The sequence below is a fragment of the Salmo salar genome, unplaced genomic scaffold (genome assembly GCF_905237065.1).
Source record: "Salmo salar unplaced genomic scaffold, Ssal_v3.1, whole genome shotgun sequence".
NCBI lineage: Eukaryota > Metazoa > Chordata > Actinopteri > Salmoniformes > Salmonidae > Salmo > Salmo salar.
This window is the reverse complement of record NW_025548488.1, coordinates 92994-115886: the sequence shown is the minus strand read 5'-3', so window position 1 is coordinate 115886 and position 22893 is coordinate 92994. Positions and strand designations below refer to the sequence as shown.

General features: G+C 56.3%; 1 protein-coding gene across 1 annotated transcript in view; it reads left to right on the top strand.

Moving 5' to 3' along the window:
• The first annotated feature begins 131 nt into the window (after positions 1-131).
• Positions 132-22893, top strand: part of LOC106595188 (heat shock 70 kDa protein 14) — a 50888-nt gene continuing 28126 nt past the window's right edge. The window contains 8 exon segments of the mRNA XM_045712443.1: positions 132-258; positions 973-1053; positions 3552-3634; positions 6219-6267; positions 7451-7553; positions 10404-10564; positions 10566-10600; positions 13331-13492. Of these exon segments, the coding sequence (XP_045568399.1) occupies positions 169-258; positions 973-1053; positions 3552-3634; positions 6219-6267; positions 7451-7553; positions 10404-10564; positions 10566-10600; positions 13331-13492 (764 nt within the window). The 5' untranslated portion in view covers positions 132-168.

Below are 22893 nucleotides of genomic sequence, written 5' to 3'. Positions count from 1 at the left end.
GAAACGGCAGCGACTCTCCGGAACCGGATGCAGACTACTGCAGCTGACGCCAGACACAAGGACCTCTTCTGATTGGTTTCAGGAAACATCTCGGATTGGCTGAATATTGAGTCAGTTTCTGCACCGTGTTACTCTGATTGGTTTAAAGTCAAATGAACTTTAACCTTCATGGTTCAGCTTCGCAGTGGTTTCTCAACAAGCATGGCGGCTATAGGAGTACATTTCGGCTACACATGTGCCTGTGTAGCTATTTTTAAGGTATTGTGTTGCCTGTATTAACGTTTTTAGTGGTGGGACTAGTCTCCTTTTATTCAGTTATGAAGCGATTTATTTAGGAGGTCCGCTAAGATCCGGTTAAACATGACAACGTTACCGGTAGCTAGCCAATGTTAGCATGGTGAATGAGATGGTTACCGGTGTTAGCCATCTAGCAAGCTAACGATAAAATAACCGGCTTGGTGTTTGAGATGTTGTTATCGGTGAAGCCGGGTGAATGAAGCCGGGGGGGGTGAAGCCGGGGGGTGAAGCCGGGGGGTGAAGGGTCTTCACAGTAATGTTGTGTTTTGTGCAGGATGGCCGAGCGGAGGTGGTGAAGCCAGGGTGGTGAAGGCAGGGTGGTGAAGCTGGGGGGATGAAGCCGGGGGTGGTGAAGCCGGGGGGGTTGAAGCCAGGGTGGTGAAGGCAGGGTGGTGAAGCCGGGGTGGTGAAGGCAGGGTGGTGAAGCCGGGGTGGGTGAAGCCGGGGGGGTGTGAAGCCAGGGTGGTGAAGGGTTGTCACAGTAATGTTGTGTTTTGTGCAGGATGGCCGAGCGGAGGTGGTGAAGGCAGGGGGGTGAAGCCGGGGGGGGGTGAAGCCGGGGGGGTGAAGGCAGGGTGGTGAAGCTGGGGGTGATGAAGCCGGGGGTGTTGAAGCCGGGGGGGGTTGAAGCCAGGGTGGTGAAGGGTTGTCACAGTAATGTTGTGTTTTGTGCAGGATGGCCGAGCGGAGGTGGTCGCCAATGACGCCGGGGACCGAGTCACTCCTGCCGTGGTGGCTTACCGGGACACGGAACAGGTAACATACAACTAGTTAACATAACGTTTCATTTTACTTCCCTCATCTGTTACATCTGTTACATCTGTTAAATATGTGTATATGACCAATATAATGTGGTGGGGATGGACAAAATAAACTTTATGCTCGGTCTGAACATTAAAGTGCTTCACTGGCGGGGTGGAAACAGATGGAAGACTAGAGGCGACCACCTGTTGCTAATTAGCTATCGAGCCTGCGCCGAACACCTGTGTACAGTCCCTGATGTCTTTCTCCAGTGTGCAGATTCCAGGTCTTCCTAGCGAAGACTTTCCTTTAAATCACTCTGAACGCTGAGGCTGTACCCGCTTTAAAGTTCCAATGCAGCCGTTTATCTCAATATCATATCTGGGTAACAGTTAACTACCTTACTGTGATTGTTTTCAATTAAAATGGTTCATGCATGGCTTGACTGACGTTAACCATTTCAGGACTGGTGTTTTACTTGTCTGAAAGCTCAAATCACTTATGACATTTATCTAACATAATTGGCCAAATAGGTAACTGAAATTGTATTATATAATGCGAGAAACCACTTTACAAATGAAATGCAGTGTTGTTATTACCATACAGAGAACCATACTAGCATGTCCGCTACCTTATGCCTTCAAGCCTGTTTTTAGAAATAGGACACTGCCCCTTTAAGACAAAAGCACCTCTTTACCAGACTAGCTTTTCAGAAACATAAATGCAACAATTTCAAAGATTTTACTGAGTTACAGTTCATATAAGGAAATCAATTCATTAGGCCCTAATCTATGGATTTCACATGACTGGGAATACAGATATGCATCTGTTAAGTTACCTTGTTTTAAAAAGGTAGTGGGTGTGGATCAGAACCAGTCAGTATCTGGTGTCTCCACCATTTACCTCAAGCAGCGCGACACATCTCCTTCACATAGAGTTGATCAGGCTGTTGATTGTGGAATGTCGTCCCCACTCCTCTCCAATGGCTCTGAGAAGTTACTGGATATTGGTGGGAACTGGAACACGCCGTCGTACACCTCGATCCAGAGCATCCCAAACATGCTCATCTAGGGTGACATGTCTGAGAATGCTGGCCATTGGAGAACTGGGATGTTTTCAGCTGTCAGCTTGCTAACAGATCCTTGCCACATGGGGCTGTGCAGGATCATGCTAAAACATGAGGTGATGGCGGCAGATGAACGGCACGACAACGGGCCTCAGGATCGGCCGGCCCGCTCATTAGGCCCCGCCTGTGGCGGCAGATAGACAAGGGTTGCATTTTCTGAGCTAAACTGACCAAGATGCACCTCCAACACCTCACATAATTCACCAAGATGCACCTCCAACAATACAACACCTCACATAATTCACCAAGATGCACCTCCAACAATACAACACCTCACATAATTCACCAAGATGCACCTCCAACAATACAACACCTCACATAATTCACCAAGATGCTCCTCCAACAATACAACACCTCACATAATTCACCAAGATGCACCTCCAACAACACAACACCTCACATAATTCACCAAGATGCACCTCCAACAATACAACACCTCACATAATTCACCAAGATGCACCTCCAACAATACAACACCTCACATAATTCACCAAGATGCACCTCCAACAATACAACACCTCACATAATTCACCAAGATGCACCTCCAACAATACAACACCTCACATAATTCACCAAGATGCACCTCCAACAATACAACACCTCACATAATTCACCAAGATGCACCTCCAACAATACAACACCTCACATAATTCACCAAGATGCCACTCCAATACAACGCAACACCTCACATAATTCACCAAGATGCACCTCCAATACAACGCAACACCTCACATAATTCACCAAGATGCACCTCAACAACACCTATCCCCCAACAACACCTCACATAATTCACCAAGATGCTCCTCCAATACAACGCAACACCTGATGTTTACGTCCCTGTTAGTGAGCTTTTTTCAGTCTGTAATAAAGCCTCTCTGTGGGGAAAAACTCATTCTGATTGGCTGGGCCTGGCTCCCCAGTGGGTGGGCCTGTGCCCACCCATGTCTGCACCCCTGCCCAGTCATGTGAAATCCATAGATGAAGTTATTTCAGTCGACTCATTTCCTTGTATGAACCATATCTCAGTAAAATTGTTACATGTTACATTTTATATTTTGAAGTATAATTAATATTACTGACCTCAAACGATAGAGGAACCTGTTATTACTGTGGTGGTGTGCAGAGCATGTAGGATCATATCTCTGGTCATGATGTCCTGCCTCTGTCCTGTCCCTGCCTCTGTCCCTTCTCTGTCGTTCTGTCTTGCCTCTGTCCCGTCCCTGCCTCTGTCCCTCCTGCTTCATCTTCTGTCCCTGCCTCTGTCCCTCGCTTGTCCGTCCCTGCCTCTGTCCCGTCCCTGCCTCTGTCATCTCCGTCCCGCCTGTCCCGCCTCTGTCCCTCCTGCCTCTGTCCTTCCCTCTCCTCTCATCTCTCTCTCTCCCTGTAGATAGTGGGGATTGCTGCTAAGCAGGGTCGTGTCCGGAATGCAGCCAACACGGTGGTTAAAGTCAAACAGGTGCTGGGGAGGAGGTGAGTGTCTGTATTACAGGTGCCGGGGAGGAGGTGAGGGTCTGTATTACAGGTGCCGGGGAGGAGGTGAGGGTCTGTATTACAGGTGCCGGGAGGAGGAGGTGAGGGTCTGTATTACAGGTGCCGGGGAGGAGGTGAGGGTCTGTATTACAGGTGCCGGGGAGGAGGTGAGGGTCTGTATTACAGGTGCCGGGAGGAGGTGAGGGTCTGTGTTACAGGTGCCGGGGGAGGAGGTGAGGGTCTGTATTACAGGTGCCGGGGGAGGAGGTGAGGGTCTGTATTACAGGTGCCGGGGAGGAGGAGGTGAGGGTCTGTATTACAGGTGCCGGGGAGGAGGTGAGGGTCTGTATTACAGGTGCCGGGGAGGAGGTGAGGGTCTGTATTACAGGTGCCGGGGAGGAGGTGAGGGTCTGTATTACAGGTGCCGGGGAGGAGGTGAGGGTCTGTATTACAGGTGCCGGGGAGGAGGTGAGGGTCTGTATTACAGGTGCCGGGGGGGAGGAGGTGAGGGTCTGTATTACAGGTGCCGGGAGGAGGTGAGGGTCTGTATTACAGGTGCCGGGGAGGAGGTGAGGGTCTGTATTACAGTTGAAGTCAGAAGTTTACATCCACTTAGGTTGGAGTCATTAAAACTCGTTTTTCATCCACTCCACAAATGTCTTGTTAAACAAACTATAGTTTTGGCAAGTCGGTTAGGACATCTACTTTGTGCATGACACAAGTAATTTTTCCAACAATTGTTTACAGACAGATTATTTCACTTATAATTCACTGGATCACAATTCCAGTGGGTCAGAAGTTTACATACACTAAGTTGACTGTGCCTTTAAACAGCTGGAAAATTCCAGAAAATGTCATGGCTTTAGAAGCTTCTGATAGACTAATTGACATCATTTGAGTCAATTGGAGGTGTACCTGTGGATGCATTTCAAGGCCTACCTTCAAACTCAGTGCCTCTTTACTTGACATCATGGGAAAATCAAAAGAAATCAGCCAAGACCTCAGAAAAAAATGTAGACCTCCACAAGTCTGGTTCATCCTTGGGAGCAATTTCCAAACGCCTGAAAGTACCACGTTCATCTGTACAAACAATAGTACGCAAGTATAAACACCATGGGACCACGCAGCCGTCATACCGCTCAGGAAGGAGACGCGTTCTGTCTCCTAGAGATGAACGTACTTTGGTGCGAAATGTGCAAATCAATCCCAGAACAACAGCAAAGGACCTTGTGAAGATGCTGGAGGAAACGGGTACAAAAGTATCTACATCCACAGTAAAACGAGTCCTATATCGACATAACCTGAAAGGCCGCTCAGCAAGGAAGAAGCCACTGCTCCAAAACCGCCATAAAAAAGACAGACTGGTTTGCAACTGCATATGGGGACAAAGATCGTACTTTTTGGAGAAATGTCGTCAGGTCTGATGAAACAAAAATAGAACTGTTTGGCCATAATGACCATCGTTGTGTTTGGAGGAAAAAGGGGGAGGCTTGCAAGCCGAAGAACACCATCCCAACCGTGAAGCACGGGGGTGGCAGCATCATGTTGTGGGGGTGCTTTGCTGCAGGAGGGACTGGTGCACTTCACAAAATAGATGGTGTCATGAGAAGGAAAATTATGTGGATATTGCAGCAACATCTTAAGACATCAGTCAGGAAGTTAAAGCTTGGTCGCAAATGCGACTTCCAAATGGACAATGACCCCAAGCATACTTCCAAAGTTATGGCAAAATGGCTTAAGGACAACAAAGTCAAGGAATTGGAGTGGCCATCACAAAGCCCTGACCTCAATCTTATAGAAAATTTGTGGGCAGAACTGAAAAAAAGTGTGTGCGAGCAAGGAGGCCTACAAACCTGACTCAGTTACACCAGCTCTGTCAGGAGGAATGGGCCAAAATTCACCCAACTTATTGTGGGAAGCTTGTGGAAGGCTACCTGAAACGTTTGACCCAAGTTAAACTATTTAAAGACAATGCTACCAAATACTAATTGAGTTGTAAACTTCTGACCCACTGGGAATGTGATGAAAGAAATTAAAGCTGAAATAAATTATTCTCTCTACTATTATTCTGACATTTCACATTCTTGAAATAGTGGTGATCCTAAGACAGTGAATTTTTACTTGGATTAAATGTCAGGAATTGTGAAACTGAGTTTAAATGTATTTGGCTAAGGTGTATGTTAACTTCTGACTTACACTATGTTCCTAATGTTGGGCGGCAGCGTAGCCTAGCGGTTGGGAAAGGCAGCGTAGCCTAGCGGTTGGGAAAGGCAGCGTAGCCTAGCGGTTGGGAAAGGCAGCGTAGCCTAGCGGTTGGGGGCGGCAGCGTAGCCTAGCGGTTGGGAAAGGCAGCGTAGCCTAGCGGTTGGGAAAGGCAGCGTAGCCTAGCGGTTGGGAAAGGCAGCGTAGCCTAGCGGTTGGGAAAGGCAGCGTAGCCTAGCGGTTGGGAAAGGCAGCGTAGCCTAGCGGTTGGGAAAGGCAGCGTAGCCTAGCGGTTGGGAAAGGCAGCGTAGCCGCTAATCTTCGGCAGAATGAACTCAACTCACGTTGTTGCTTCTCCCCCTTTTCCTCTTCCTGTCGGCAGCTTCGAGGATCCGGAGGTTCAGACGCATAAAGCTGAGAGTAAATGTCCTGTGAGTATATAATCCTCTACCGCCGATTAGACGACATAACACTTATCAGGGATTAACACGCCTCGGGCTACCTAACGCTACGCTATCGGGGATTAACGCGCCTCGGGCTACCCAACGCTACGCTATCGGGGATTAACGCGCCTCGGGCTACCCAACGCTACGCTATCGGGGATTAACGCGCCTCGGGCTACCCAACGCTACGCTATCGGGGATTAACGCGCCTCGGGCTACCCAACGCTACGCTATCGGGGATTAACGCGCCTCGGGCTACCAACGCCACGCTATCGGGGATTAACGCGCCTCGGGCTACCCAACGCTACGCTATCGGGGATTAACGCGCCCGGGCTACCCAACGCCACGCTATCGGGGATTAACGCGCCTCGGGCTACCCAACGCTACGCTATCGGGGATTAACGCGCCCCGGCTACCCAACGCCACGCTATCGGGGATTAACGCGCCCGGGCTACCCAACGCTACGCTATCGGGGATTAACGCGCCCGGGCTACCCAACGCTACGCTATCGGGGATTAACGCGCCCGGCTACCCAACGCCACGCTATCGGGGATTAACGCGCCCGGGCTACCCAACGCTACGCTATCGGGGATTAACGCGCCCGGGCTACCCAACGCTACGCTATCGGGGATTAACGCGCCCCGGGCTACCCAACGCTACGCTATCGGGGATTAACGCGCCCCGGGCTACCCAACGCTACGCTATCGGGGATTAACGCGCCCCGGGCTACCCAACGCTACGCTATCGGGGATTAACGCGCCCGGGCTACCTAACGCTACGCTATCGGGGATTAACGCGCCCGGGCTACCCAACGCTACGCTATCGGGGATTAACGCGCCCCGGGCTACCCAACGCTACGCTATCGGGGATTAACGCGCCCCGGGCTACCCAACGCTACGCTATCGGGGATTAACGCGCCCCGGGCTACCCAACGCTACGCTATCGGGGATTAACGCGCCCCGGGCTACCCAACGCTACGCTATCGGGGATTAACGCGCCCCGGGCTACCCAACGCTACGCTATCGGGGATTAACGCGCCCCGGGCTACCCAACGCTACGCTATCGGGGATTAACGCGCCTCGGGCTACCCAACGCTACGCTATCGGGGATTAACACGCCTCGGGCTACCCAACGCTACGCTATCGGGGATTAACTCGTTAATGTGTTTCAGTTGGTCAACAAGGGAGAGAAGCCAGTGTATGAGATGACTGGAGAGACGACCAGACATGTGGCTCCACAAGATGTCGCCAAACTCATCCTACACAAGATGAAAGGTAGATCACACTATCTCCCCCCATCCCTCATCCCCCATCCCCCATCCTACACACTGCCCCCCCATCCCTCATCCCTCATCCCTCATCCTACACAAGATGAAAGGTTAGATCACACTGCCCCCCCCCCATCCCTCATCCCTCATCCTACACAAGATGAAAGGTTAGATCACACTGCCCCATCCCTCATCCCTCATCCCTCATCCTACACAAGATGAAAGGTTAGATCACACTATCCCCCCCATCCCTCATCCCCCATCCCTCATCCTACACACTGCCCCCCCATCCCTCATCCCCCATCCCTCATCCTACACACTGCCCCCCCATCCCCCATCCTACACAAGATGAAAGGTTAGATCACACTGCCCCCCATCCCCCATCCCTCATCCTACACACTGCCCCCCCATCCCTCATCCCCCATCCCTCATCCTACACACTGCCCCCCATCCCTCATCCCCCATCCCTCATCCTACACACTGCCCCCCCATCCCCCATCCTACACAAGATGAAAGGTTAGATCACACTGCCCCCCCCCATCCCTCATCCCTCATCCTACACAAGATGAAAGGTTAGATCACACTATCCCCCCCATCCCTCATCCCCCATCCTACACACTGCCCCCCATCCCTCATCCCCCATCCCTCATCCTACACACTGCCCCCCATCCCTCATCCCCCATCCCTCATCCTACACACTGCCCCCCCATCCCTCATCCCTCATCCTACACAAGATGAAAGGTTAGATCACACTGCCCCCCCATCCCTCATCCCCCATCCCTCATCCTACACACTGCCCCCCTCATCCCCCACAAGATGAAAGGTTAGATCACACTGCCCCCCTCATCCCCCATCCCCCATCCCTCATCCCTCATCCCCATCCCTCATCCTACACACTGCCCCCCTCATCCCCCATCCTACACAAGATGAAAGGTTAGATCACACTGCCCCCCCCCCATCCCTCATCCCCCATCCTACACAAGATGCCCCTCCCCCAGACACTAGTGGAGATCCCAGATGATTGGATGGAGGATGAGGGATGAGGGAATATGGTGGAACTTCCACCTGGCCAATATACACTGCTCCAAAAAAATAAAGGGAACACTAAAATAACACATCCTAGATCTGAATGAAATAATCTTATTAAATACTTTTTTCTTTACATAGTTCAATGTGCTGACAACAAAATAATCAATGGAAATCCAATTTATCAACCCATGGAGGTCTGGATTTGGAGTCACACTCAAAACTAAAGTGGAAAACCACACTACAGGCTGATCCAACTTTGATGTAATGTCCTTAAAACAAGTCAAAATGAGGCTCAGTAGTGTGTGTGGCCTCCACGTGCCTGTATGACCTCCCTACAACGCCTGGGCATGCTCCTGATGAGGTGGCGGATGGTCTCCTGAGGGATCTCCTCCCAGACCTGGACTAAAGCATCCGCCAACTCCTGGACAGTCTGTGGTGCAACGTGGCGTTGGTGGATGGAGCGAGACATGATGTCCCAGATGTGCTCAATTGGATTCAGGTCTGGGGAACGGGCGGGCCAGGCCATAGCATCAATGCCTTCCTCTTGCAGGAACTGCTGACACACTCCAGCCACATGAGGTCTAGCATTGTCTTGCATTAGGAGGAACCCAGGGCCAACCGCACCAGCATATGGTCTCACAAGGGGTCTGAGGATCTCATCTCGGTACCTAATGGCAGTCAGGCTACCTCTGGCGAGCACATGGAGGGCTGTGCGGCCCCCCAAAGAAATGCCACCCCACACCATGACTGACCCACCGCCAAACCGGTCATGCTGGAGGATGTTGCAGGCAGCAGAACGTTCTCCACGGCGTCTCCAGACTCTGTCACGTCTGTCACATGTGCTCAGTGTGAGCCTGCTTTCATCTGTGAAGAGCACAGGGCGCCAGTGGCGAATTTGCCAATCTTGCTGTTCTGTGGCAAATGCCAAACGTCCTGCATGGTGCTGGGCTGTAAGCACAACCCCCACCTGTGGACGCCGGGCCCTCATACCACCCTCAGGGAGTCTGTTTCTGACCGTTTGAGCAGACACATGCACATTTGTGGCCTGCTGGAGGTCATTTTGCAGGGCTCTGGCAGTGCTTCTCCTGCTCCTCCTTGCACAAAGGCGGAGGTAGCGGTCCTGCTGCTGGGTTGTTGCCCTCCTACGGCCTCCTCCACGTCTCCTGATGTACTGGCCTGTCTCCTGGTAGCGCCTCCATGCTCTGGACACTACGCTGACAGACACAGCAAACCTTCTTGCCACAGCTCGCATTGATGTGCCATCCTGGATGAGCTGCACTACCTGAGCCACTTGTGTGGGTTGTAGACTCCGTCTCATGCTACCACTAGAGTGAAAGCACCGCCAGCATTCAAAAGTGACCAAAACATCAGCCAGGAAGCATAAGAACTGAGAAGCGGTCTGTGGTCCCCACCTGCAGAACCACTCCTTTATTGAGGGTGTCTTGCTAATTGCCTATAATTTCCACCTGTTGTCTATTCCATTTGCACAACAGCATGTGAAATGTATTGTCAATCAGTGTTGCTTCCTAAGTGGACAGTTTGATTTCACAGAAGTGTGATTGACTTGGAGTTACATTGTGTTGTTTAAGTGTTCCCTTTATTTTTTTTGATGTATGTGCCAGGTGGAAGTAGTTTGACCATAGTTTTAACTTGTTCCCTGATAGGCTACCATATGGTAGCTACATATGGTAGCCTATCAGGGAACAAGTTAAAACTATGGTCAAACTCCTTCCCTCTGTGAGAGCGTGTAGATCTCCAGCGGGCAGGGTGCCCTTCTAGAGCTCCACTTGGGACTGGGCCGCCCTCCCATCTGTTGTTGTTTCCATAGAGACGGCTCAGTCGGCCTTGGGTGCTGATGTCACAGAGGCTGTCATCACCGTCCCCTTTGAGTTCGCACATGCCCAGAAGGCGGCGTTGAGGGCGTCTGCGGAGGCGGCGGGTTTCCGCGTGTTGAGGCTGATCCACGAGCCAGCTGCTGCTCTACTGGCCTCACGGCATCGGGCAGGACTGCCCCTCTGGGAAGAGGTACACTCCTCCTCCTGGTCCACCCACACCACTCCTCCTGGTCCACCCACACCACTCCTCCTCCTGGTCCACCCACACCACTCCTCCTGGTCCACCCACACCACTCCTCCTCCTCCTGGTCCACCCACACCACTCCTCCTCCTCCTGGTCCACCCACACCACTCCTCCTGGTCCACCCACACCACTCCTCCTCCTCCTGGTCCACCCACACCACTCCTCCTCCTCCTGGTCCACCCACACCACTCCTCCTCCTCCTGGTCCACCCACACCACTCCTCCTCCTCCTGGTCCACCCACACCACTCCTCCTGGTCCACCCACACCACTCCTCCTGGTCCACCCACACCACTCCTCCTGGTCCACCCACACCACTCCTCCTCCTCCTGGTCCACCCACACCACTCCTCCTCCTCCTGGTCCACCCACACCACTCCTCCTCCTCCTGGTCCACCCACACCACTCCTCCTCCTGGTCCACCCACACCACTCCTCCTGGTCCACCCACACCACTCCTCCTCCTCCTGGTCCACCCACACCACTCCTCCTCCTCCTGGTCCACCCACACCACTCCTCCTGGTCCACCCACACCACTCCTCCTCCTCCTCCTCCTCCTGGTCCACCCACACCACTCCTCCTCCTCCTCCTCCTCCTGGTCCACCCACACCACTCCTCCTCCTCCTCCTCCTCCTGGTCCACCCACACCACTCCTCCTCCTCCTGGTCCACCCACACCACTCCTCCTCCTCCTGATCCACCCACTCCTCCTCCTCCTGATCCACCCACACCACTCCTCCTGATCCACCCACACCACTCCTCCTGATCCACCCACACCACTCCTCCTGGTCCACCCACACCACTCCTCCTGGTCCACCCACACCACTCCTCCTGGTCCACCCACACCACTCCTCCTGGTCCACCCACACCACTCCTCCTCCTCCTCCTGGTCCACCCACACCCCTCCTCCTCCTGGTCCACCCACACCACTCCTCCTCCTGGTCCACCCACACCACTCCTCCTCCTGGTCCACCCACACCACTCCTCCTCCTGGTCCACCCACACCACTCCTCCTCCTGGTCCACCCACACCACTCCTCCTCCTGGTCCACCCACACCACTCCTCCTCCTGGTCCACCCACACCACTCCTCCTCCTGGTCCACCCACACCACTCCTCCTCCTGGTCCACCCACACCACTCCTCCTCCTGGTCCACCCACACCACTCCTCCTCCTGGTCCACCCACACCACTCCTCCTCCTGGTCCACCCACACCACTCCTCCTCCTGGTCCACCCACACCACTCCTCCTCCTGGTCCACCCACACCACTCCTCCTCCTGGTCCACCCACACCACTCCTCCTCCTGGTCCACCCACACCACTCCTCCTCCTGGTCCACCCACACCACTCCTCCTCCTGGTCCACCCACACCACTCCTCCTCCTGGTCCACCCACACCACTCCTCCTCCTGGTCCACCCACACCACTCCTCCTCCTGGTCCACCCACACCCAGTTATTGGAGGACCAAATATAGCCCATACAGAATTAATCGGCCCATGTTTGTAATAATGACAATTACAACAATACTGAATGAACACTTTTTTATTTTAATTTAATACATCTATTTAGTCTCATAAATAATGAAACATGTTTAAATAATGGCAGAACAGTTGTTAGGTGCAATATGAGCCATGGTAGAAAGCTAACGTTTAAGTTCCTCGCTCAGAACATGAGAACATATGAAAGCTGGTGGTTCGATATTCCCAGTTAAGAAGTTTTAGGTTGCAGTTATTATATGAATTATGACGCGTCAAGTATTTCTCTCTCTACCGTTTTGTATTTCATATACCTTTTTGACTATTGGATGTTCTTATAGGCACTATAGTATTGCCAGCCTAATCTCGGGAGTTGATAGGCTTGAAGTCATAAACAGAGCGGTGCTTCAAGCGTTGCGAAGAGCTGCTGGCAAACGCAGGAAAGTGCTGTTTGAATGAACGCTTACGAGCTGCTGCTGCCGACCACCGCTCAGTCAGACTGCTCTATCAAATCATAGACTTAATTATAATAAACACACAGAAATACGAGCCTTTGGTCATTAATATGGTCGAATCCGGAAACTATCATTTCGGAAACAAAACGTTTATTCTTTCAGTGAAATACGGAACCGTTCCGTATTTTATCGAAACGGGTGGCATCCCTAAGTCTAAATATTGCACAACCTTCAATGTTGTAATTATGTAAAATTCTGGCAAATTAGTTCACAACGAGCCAGGCGGCCCAAACTGCTGCATAAACCCTGACTCTGGTTGCACTGAGGGCAAGAGAAGTGACACCATTTCCCTAGTTAATATTGCCTGCTAACATGGATTTATTAACTAAATATGCAGGTTTAAAAAATACTTCTGTGTCTTGATTTTAAGGACGGAATTGATGTTTATGGTTGGATACATTTGTGCAAAGATTGCTTTTTTTCGGCAATGCGCTTTTCTTAACTCATCACCCGTCTGGTGAAGTCGAAGTCGGCTGTGATTCGATGATAAATTAACAGGCATTGATTATATGCAACGCAGGACAAGCTAGTTAACCTGGTAATATCATCAGCCGTGTGTACTTAACCTCTAGTATGAACTGGTCTGTGTGTAGCCATGTCCTGGTGTATAAACTGGTCTGTGTGTGTGTGTGTGTGTGTGTGTGTGTGTGTGTGTGTGTGTGTGTGTGTGTGTGTGTGTGTGTGTGTGTGGAGCCATGTCCTGGTGTATAAACTGGGCGGGACGTCTCTGAGTGTGACGGTGCTGCAGGTGAACGGTGGAATGTTCCGGGTTCTGAACACCCAGACAGACCACAGCATCGGAGGAGAGAGCTTCACCAGCGCCCTGGCAGGGCACCTGGCCGCAGAGTTCAAACGGTAATATACACACACACACACACACACACACACACACACACACACACACACACACACACACACCACACCTGGCCGCAGAGTTCAAACGGTAATATACACACACACACACACACACACACACACACACACACACACACACACACCTGGCCGCAGAGTTCAAACGGTAATATATACACACACACACACACACCTGGCCGCAGAGTTCAAACGGTAATATATACACACACACACACACACACACACACACACACACACACACACACACACACCACACCTGGCCGCAGAGTTCAAACGGTAATATATACACACACACACCTGGCCGCAGAGTTCAAACGGTAATATACACACACACACACACACACACACACACACACACACACACACACACACACACAACACAGCACCTGGCCGCAGAGTTCAAACGGTAATATATACACACACACACACACACACACCTGGCCGCAGAGTTCAAACGGTAATATATACACACACACACACACACCTGGCCGCAGAGTTCAAACGGTAATATATACACACACACACACACACACACACACACACACACACACACACCTGGCCGCAGAGTTCAAACGGTAATATATACACACACACACACACACACACACACACACACACACACACACACACCCACTCGGCCTGTTAGCCATGGGAGAGGTATTCCCCCCCTCCACTCGGCCTGTTAGCCATGGGAGAGGGTATTCCCCCCCTCCACTCGGCCTGTTAGCCATGGAGAGGGTATTCCCCCCCCTCCACTCGGCCTGTTAGCCATGGGAGAGGGTATCCCCCCCTCCACTCGGCCTGTTAGCCATGGGAGAGGGTATTCCCCCCTCCACTCGGCCTGTTAGCCATGGGAGAGGGTATTCCCCCCCTCCCCCCTCCACTCGGCCTGTTAGCCATGGGAGAGGGTATTCCCCCCCCCCCCCTCCACTCGGCCTGTTAGCCATGGGAGAGGGTATTCCCCCCCCTCCCACTCGGCCTGTTAGCCATGGGAGAGGGTATTCCCCCCCTCCACTCGGCCTGTTAGCCATGGGAGAGGTATTCCCCCCTCCACTCGGCCTGTTAGCCATGGGAGAGGGTATTCCCCCCCTCCACTCGGCCTGTTAGCCATGGGAGAGGGTATTCCCCCCCTCCACTCGGCCTGTTAGCCATGGGAGGGTATTCCCCCCTCCACTCGGCCTGTTAGCCATGGGAGAGGGTATTCCCCCCCCTCCACTCGGCCTGTTAGCCATGGGAGAGGGTATTCCCCCCTCCACTCGGCCTGTTAGCCATGGGAGAGGGTATTCCCCCCTCCACTCGGCCTGTTAGCCATGGGAGAGGGTATTCCCCCCCTCCACTCGGCCTGTTAGCCATGGGAGAGGGTATTCCCCCCCTCCACTCGGCCTGTTAGCCATGGGAGAGGGTATTCCCCCCTCCCTACTCGGCCTGTTAGCCATGGGAGAGGGTATTCCCCCCTCCACTCGGCCTGTTAGCCATGGGAGAGGGTATTCCCCCCCTCCACTCGGCCTGTTAGCCATGGAGAGGGTATTCCCCCCCCCTCCACTCGGCCTGTTAGCCATGGGAGAGGGTATTCCCCCCTCCACTCGGCCTGTTAGCCATGGGAGAGGGTATTCCCCCCTCCACTCGGCCTGTTAGCCATGGGAGAGGGTATTTCCCCCCTCCACTCGGCCTGTTAGCCATGGAGAGGGTATTCCCCCCCTCCACTCGGCCTGTTAGCCATGGGAGAGGGTATTCCCCCCCTCCACTCGGCCTGTTAGCCATGGGAGAGGGTATTCCCCCCCTCCACTCGGCCTGTTAGCCATGGGAGAGGGTATTCCCCCCCCCCTCCACTCGGCCTGTTAGCCATGGGAGAGGGTATTCCCCCCCCTCCACTCGGCCTGTTAGCCATGGGAGAGGGTATTCCCCCCCCTCCACTCGGCCTGTTAGCCATGGGAGAGGGTATTCCCCCCCCTCCACTCGGCCTGTTAGCCATGGGAGAGGGTATTCCCCCCCCTCCACTCGGCCTGTTAGCCATGGGAGAGGGTATTCCCCCCCTCCACTCGGCCTGTTAGCCATGGGAGAGGGTATTCCCCCCTCCACTCGGCCTGTTAGCCATGGGAGAGGGTATTCCCCCCTCCACTCGGCCTGTTAGCCATGGGAGAGGGTATTCCCCCCCCTCCACTCGGCCTGTTAGCCATGGGAGAGGGTATTCCCCCCTCCACTCGGCCTGTTAGCCATGGGAGAGGGTATTCCCCCCCCTCCACTCGGCCTGTTAGCCATGGGAGAGGGTATTCCCCCCCTCCACTCGGCCTGTTAGCCATGGGAGAGGGTATTCCCCCCCCTCCACTCGGCCTGTTAGCCATGGGAGAGGGTATTCCCCCCCTCCACTCGGCCTGTTAGCCATGGGAGAGGGTATTCCCCCCCTCCACTCGGCCTGTTAGCCATGGGAGAGGGTATTCCCCCCCCCCTCCACTCGGCCTGTTAGCCATGGAGAGGGTATTCCCCCCCCCTCCACTCGGCCTGTTAGCCATGGGAGAGGGTATTCCCCCCTCCACTCGGCCTGTTAGCCATGGGAGAGGGTATTCCCCCCTCCACTCGGCCTGTTAGCCATGGGAGGGTATTCCCCCCCTCCACTCGGCCTGTTAGCCATGGGAGAGGGGTATTCCCCCCCTCCACTCGGCCTGTTAGCCATGGGAGAGGGTATTCCCCCCTCCACTCGGCCTGTTAGCCATGGAGAGGGTATTCCCCCCCTCCACTCGGCCTGTTAGCCATGGGAGAGGGTATTCCCCCCCTCCACTCGGCCTGTTAGCCATGGGAGAGGGTATTCCCCCCTCCACTCGGCCTGTTAGCCATGGGAGGGTATTCCCCCCCCTCCACTCGGCCTGTTAGCCATGGGAGAGGGTATTCCCCCCCTCCACTCGGCCTGTTAGCCATGGGAGAGGGTATTCCCCCCCCTCCACTCGGCCTGTTAGCCATGGAGAGAGGTATTCCCCCCCTCCACTCGGCCTGTTAGCCATGGGAGAGGGTATTCCCCCCCCTCCACTCGGCCTGTTAGCCATGGGAGGGGTATTCCCCCCCCTCCACTCGGCCTGTTAGCCATGGGAGAGGGTATTCCCCCCCCTCCACTCGGCCTGTTAGCCATGGGAGAGGGTATTCCCCCCCTCCACTCGGCCTGTTAGCCATGGGAGAGGGTATTCCCCCCCTCCACTCGGCCTGTTAGCCATGGAGAGGGTATTCCCCCCCTCCACTCGGCCTGTTAGCCATGGGAGGGTATTCCCCCCCTCCACTCGGCCTGTTAGCCATGGGAGAGGGTATTCCCCCCCCTCCACTCGGCCTGTTAGCCATGGGAGAGGTATTCCCCCCCTCCACTCGGCCTGTTAGCCATGGGAGAGGGTATTCCCCCCCCTCCACTCGGCCTGTTAGCCATGGGAGAGGGTATTCCCCCCCTCCACTCGGCCTGTTAGCCATGGGAGAGGGTATTCCCCCCCTCCACTCGGCCTGTTAGCCATGGGAGAGGGTATTCCCCCCCCTCCACTCGGCCTGTTAGCCATGGGAGAGGGTATTCCCCCCCCCTCCACTCGGCCTGTTAGCCATGGGAGAGGGTATTCCCCCCCTCCACTCGGCCTGTTAGCCATGGGAGAGGGTATTCCCCCCCCCCCCTCCACTCGGCCTGTTAGCCATGGGAGAGGGTATTCCCCCCTCCACTCGGCCTGTTAGCCATGGGAGAGGGTATTCCCCCCCTCCACTCGGCCTGTTAGCCATGGGAGAGGGTATTCCCCCCTCCACTCGGCCTGTTAGCCATGGGAGAGGGTATTCCCCCCTCCACTCGGCCTGTTAGCCATGGGAGAGGGTATTCCCCCCCTCCACTCGGCCTGTTAGCCATGGGAGAGGGTATTCCCCCCCCTCCACTCGGCCTGTTAGCCATGGGAGAGGGTATTCCCCCCCTCCACTCGGCCTGTTAGCCATGGGAGAGGGTATTCCCCCCTCCACTCGGCCTGTTAGCCATGGGAGAGGGTATTCCCCCCCTCCACTCGGCCTGTTAGCCATGGGAGAGGGTATTCCCCCCCTCCACTCGGCCTGTTAGCCATGGGAGAGGGTATTCCCCCCCCTCCACTCGGCCTGTTAGCCATGGGAGAGGGTATTCCCCCCCTCCACTCGGCCTGTTAGCCATGGGAGAGGGTATTCCCCCCTCCACTCGGCCTGTTAGCCATGGGAGAAGGTATTCCCCCCCTCCACTCGGCCTGTTAGCCATGGGAGAGGGTATTCCCCCCCTCCACTCGGCCTGTTAGCCATGGGAGAGGGTATTCCCCCCCCCTCCACTCGGCCTGTTAGCCATGGGAGAGGGTATTCCCCCCTCCACTCGGCCTGTTAGCCATGGGAGAGGGTATTCCCCCCCTCCACTCGGCCTGTTAGCCATGGGAGAGGGTATTCCCCCCCCCTCCACTCGGCCTGTTAGCCATGGGAGAGGGTATTCCCCCCCTCCACTCGGCCTGTTAGCCATGGGAGGGGTATTCCCCCCCCCCCTCCACTCGGCCTGTTAGCCATGGGAGAGGGTATTCCCCCCCTCCACTCGGCCTGTTAGCCATGGGAGAGGGTATTCCCCCCTCCACTCGGCCTGTTAGCCATGGGAGAGGGTATTCCCCCCCTCCACTCGGCCTGTTAGCCATGGGAGGGTATTCCCCCCCTCCACTCGGCCTGTTAGCCATGGAGAGGGTATTCCCCCCCTCCACTCGGCCTGTTAGCCATGGGAGAGGGTATTCCCCCCCTCCTCCACTCGGCCTGTTGGCCATGGGAGAGGGTATTCCCCCCCCTCCACTCGGCCTGTTAGCCATGGGAGAGGGTATTCCCCCCTCTCGGGCCTGTTAGCCATGGGAGAGGTATTCCCCTCCACTCGGCCTGTTAGCCATGGGAGGGTATTCCCCCCCTCCACTCGGCCTGTTAGCCATGGGAGAGGGTATTCCCCCCCTCCACTCGGCCTGTTAGCCATGGAGGGGTGTTCCCCACTCGCCTGTTAGCCATGGGAGAGGGTTCCCCCCCTCCACTCGGCCTGTTAGCCATGGGAGAGGTATTCCCCCCTCCACTCGGCCTGTTAGCCATGGGAGAGGGTATTCCCCCCCTCCACTCGGCCTGTTAGCCATGGGAGAGGGTATTCCCCCCCTCCACTCGGCCTGTTAGCCATGGGAGAGGGTATTCCCCCCCCTCCACTCGGCCTGTTAGCCATGGGAGAGGGTATTCCCCCCCCCCCTCCACTCGGCCTGTTAGCCATGGGAGAGGGTATTCCCCCCCTCCACTCGGCCTGTTAGCCATGGGAGAGGGTATTCCCCCCTCCACTCGGCCTGTTAGCCATGGGAGAGGGTATTCCCCCCTCCACTCGGCCTGTTAGCCATGGGAGAGGGTATTCCCCCCCCTCCACTCGGCCTGTTAGCCATGGGAGAGGGTATTCCCCCCCCTCCACTCGGCCTGTTAGCCATGGGAGGGGTATTCCCCCCCTCCACTCGGCCTGTTAGCCATGGGAGAGGTATTCCCCCCCTCCACTCGGCCTGTTAGCCATGGGAGAGGGTATTCCCCCCCCTCCACTCGGCCTGTTAGCCATGGGAGAGGGTATTCCCCCCTCCACTCGGCCTGTTAGCCATGGGAGAGGTATTCCCCCCTCCACTCGGCCTGTTAGCCATGGAGAGGGTATTCCCCCCCCTCCACTCGGCCTGTTAGCCATGGGAGAGGGTATTCCCCCCCTCCACTCAGCCTGTTAGCCATGGGAGGGGTATTCCCCCCCTCCACTCGGCCTGTTAGCCATGGGAGAGGGTATTCCCCCCCTCCACTCGGCCTGTTAGCCATGGGAGAGGGTATTCCCCCCCTCCACTCGGCCTGTTAGCCATGGGAGAGGGTATTCCCCCCCTCCACTCGGCCTGTTAGCCATGGGAGAGGGTATTCCCCCCCTCCACTCGGCCTGTTAGCCATGGGAGAGGGTATTCCCCCCCTCCACTCGGCCTGTTAGCCATGGGAGAGGGTATTCCCCCCCTCCACTCGGCCTGTTAGCCATGGGAGAGGTATTCCCCCCTCCACTCGGCCTGTTAGCCATGGGAGAGGGTATTCCCCCCCTCCACTCGGCCTGTTAGCCATGGAGAGGGTATTCCCCCCCTCCACTCGGCCTGTTAGCCATGGGAGGGTATTCCCCCCCTCCACTCGGCCTGTTAGCCATGGGAGAGGGTATTCCCCCCCCTCCACTCGGCCTGTTAGCCATGGGAGAGGGTATTCCCCCCCCCTCCACTCGGCCTGTTAGCCATGGGAGAGGGTATTCCCCCCCTCCACTCGGCCTGTTAGCCATGGGAGAGGGTATTCCCCCCCTCCACTCGGCCTGTTAGCCATGGGAGAGGGTATTCCCCCCTCCACTCGGCCTGTTAGCCATGGGAGAGGGTATTCCCCCCCCTCCACTCGGCCTGTTAGCCATGGGAGAGGGTATTCCCCCCCTCCACTCGGCCTGTTAGCCATGGGAGAGGGTATTCCCCCCCCCTCCACTCGGCCTGTTAGCCATGGGAGAGGGTATTCCCCCCCTCCACTCGGCCTGTTAGCCATGGGAGAGGGTATTCCCCCCCTCCACTCGGCCTGTTAGCCATGGGAGAGGGTATTCCCCCCCTCCACTCGGCCTGTTAGCCATGGGAGAGGGTATTCCCCCCCTCCACTCGGCCTGTTAGCCATGGGAGAGGGTATTCCCCCCTCCACTCGGCCTGTTAGCCATGGGAGAGGGTATTCCCCCCCTCCACTCGGCCTGTTAGCCATGGGAGGGGTATTCCCCCCCCTCCACTCGGCCTGTTAGCCATGGGAGGGTATTCCCCCCCTCCACTCGGCCTGTTAGCCATGGAGAGGGTATTCCCCCCCTCCACTCGGCCTGTTAGCCATGGGAGAGGGTATTCCCCCCCCTCCACTCGGCCTGTTAGCCATGGGAGGGTATTCCCCCCCCTCCACTCGGCCTGTTAGCCATGGGAGAGGGTATTCCCCCCCCTCCACTCGGCCTGTTAGCCATGGGAGAGGGTATTCCCCCCCCCCTCCACTCGGCCTGTTAGCCATGGGAGAGGGTATTCCCCCCTCCACTCGGCCTGTTAGCCATGGGAGAGGGTATTCCCCCCCTCCACTCGGCCTGTTAGCCATGGGAGAGGGTATTCCCCCCCTCCACTCGGCCTGTTAGCCATGGGAGAGGGTATTCCCCCCCCCTCCACTCGGCCTGTTAGCCATGGGAGAGGGTATTCCCCCCCCCTCCACTCGGCCTGTTAGCCATGGGAGGGGTATTCCCCCCCCTCCACTCGGCCTGTTAGCCATGGGAGAGGGTATTCCCCCCCCTCCACTCGGCCTGTTAGCCATGGAGAGGGTATTCCCCCCTCCACTCGGCCTGTTAGCCATGGGAGAGGGTATTCCCCCCCCCTCCACTCGGCCTGTTAGCCATGGGAGAGGGTATTCCCCCCCCCCTCCACTCGGCCTGTTAGCCATGGGAGGGTATTCCCCCCCCCTCCACTCGGCCTGTTAGCCATGGGAGAGGGTATTCCCCCCCCTCCACTCGGCCTGTTAGCCATGGGAGAGGGTATTCCCCCCCTCCACTCGGCCTGTTAGCCATGGGAGAGGGTATTCCCCCCCCCCTCCACTCGGCCTGTTAGCCATGGGAGAGGGTATTCCCCCCCCCCCTCCACTCGGCCTGTTAGCCATGGGAGAGGGTATTCCCCCCCTCCACTCGGCCTGTTAGCCATGGGAGAGGGTATTCCCCCCCCTCCACTCGGCCTGTTAGCCATGGGAGAGGGTATTCCCCCCCCCTCCACTCGGCCTGTTAGCCATGGGAGAGGGTATTCCCCCCCTCCACTCGGCCTGTTAGCCATGGGAGAGGGTATTCCCCCCCCTCCACTCGGCCTGTTAGCCATGGGAGAGGGTATTCCCCCCCTCCACTCGGCCTGTTAGCCATGGGAGAGGGTATTCCCCCCCTCCACTCGGCCTGTTAGCCATGGGAGAGGGTATTCCCCCCCTCCACTCGGCCTGTTAGCCATGGGAGGGTATTCCCCCCCTCCACTCGGCCTGTTAGCCATGGGAGAGGGTATTCCCCCCTCCACTCGGCCTGTTAGCCATGGGAGAGGGTATTCCCCCCCTCCACTCGGCCTGTTAGCCATGGGAGAGGGTATTCCCCCCTCCACTCGGCCTGTTAGCCATGGGAGAGGGTATTCCCCCCCTCCACTGCCTGTTAGCCATGGGAGGGTATTCCCCCCCTCCACTCGGCCTGTTAGCCATGGGAGAGGGTATTCCCCCCCCTCCACTCGGCCTGTTAGCCATGGGAGAGGGTATTCCCCCCCCCCTCCACTCGGCCTGTTAGCCATGGGAGAGGGTATTCCCCCCCTCCACTCGGCCTGTTAGCCATGGGAGAGGGTATTCCCCCCCTCCACTCGGCCTGTTAGCCATGGGAGAGGGTATTCCCCCCCTCCACTCGGCCTGTTAGCCATGGGAGAGGGTATTCCCCCCCTCCACTCGGCCTGTTAGCCATGGGAGAGGGTATTCCCCCCCTCCACTCGGCCTGTTAGCCATGGGAGAGGGTATTCCCCCCCCTCCACTCGGCCTGTTAGCCATGGGAGAGGGTATTCCCCCCCCTCCACTCGGCCTGTTAGCCATGGGAGGGTATTCCCCCCCCCTCCACTCGGCCTGTTAGCCATGGGAGAGGGTATTCCCCCCCCCTCCACTCGGCCTGTTAGCCATGGGAGAGGGTATTCCCCCCCTCCACTCGGCCTGTTAGCCATGGGAGAGGGTATTCCCCCCTCCACTCGGCCTGTTAGCCATGGGAGAGGGTATTCCCCCCCCCTCCACTCGGCCTGTTAGCCATGGGAGAGGGTATTCCCCCCCTCCACTCGGCCTGTTAGCCATGGGAGAGGGTATTCCCCCCTCCACTCGGCCTGTTAGCCATGGGAGAGGGTATTCCCCCCCCTCCACTCGGCCTGTTAGCCATGGGAGAGGGTATTCCCCCCCTCCACTCGGCCTGTTAGCCATGGGAGAGGGTATTCCCCCCCCCTCCACTCGGCCTGTTAGCCATGGGAGAGGGTATTCCCCCCCCTCCACTCGGCCTGTTAGCCATGGAGAGGGTATTCCCCCCTCCACTCGGCCTGTTAGCCATGGGAGAGGGTATTCCCCCCCTCCACTCGGCCTGTTAGCCATGGAGAGGGTATTCCCCCCCTCCACTCGGCCTGTTAGCCATGGGAGAGGGTGTTCCCCCCCCTCCACTCGGCCTGTTAGCCATGGGAGAGGGTATTCCCCCCCCCCTCCACTCGGCCTGTTAGCCATGGAGAGGGTATTCCCCCCCCTCCACTCGGCCTGTTAGCCATGGGAGAGGGTATTCCCCCCCTCCACTCGGCCTGTTAGCCATGGAGAGGGTATTCCCCCCC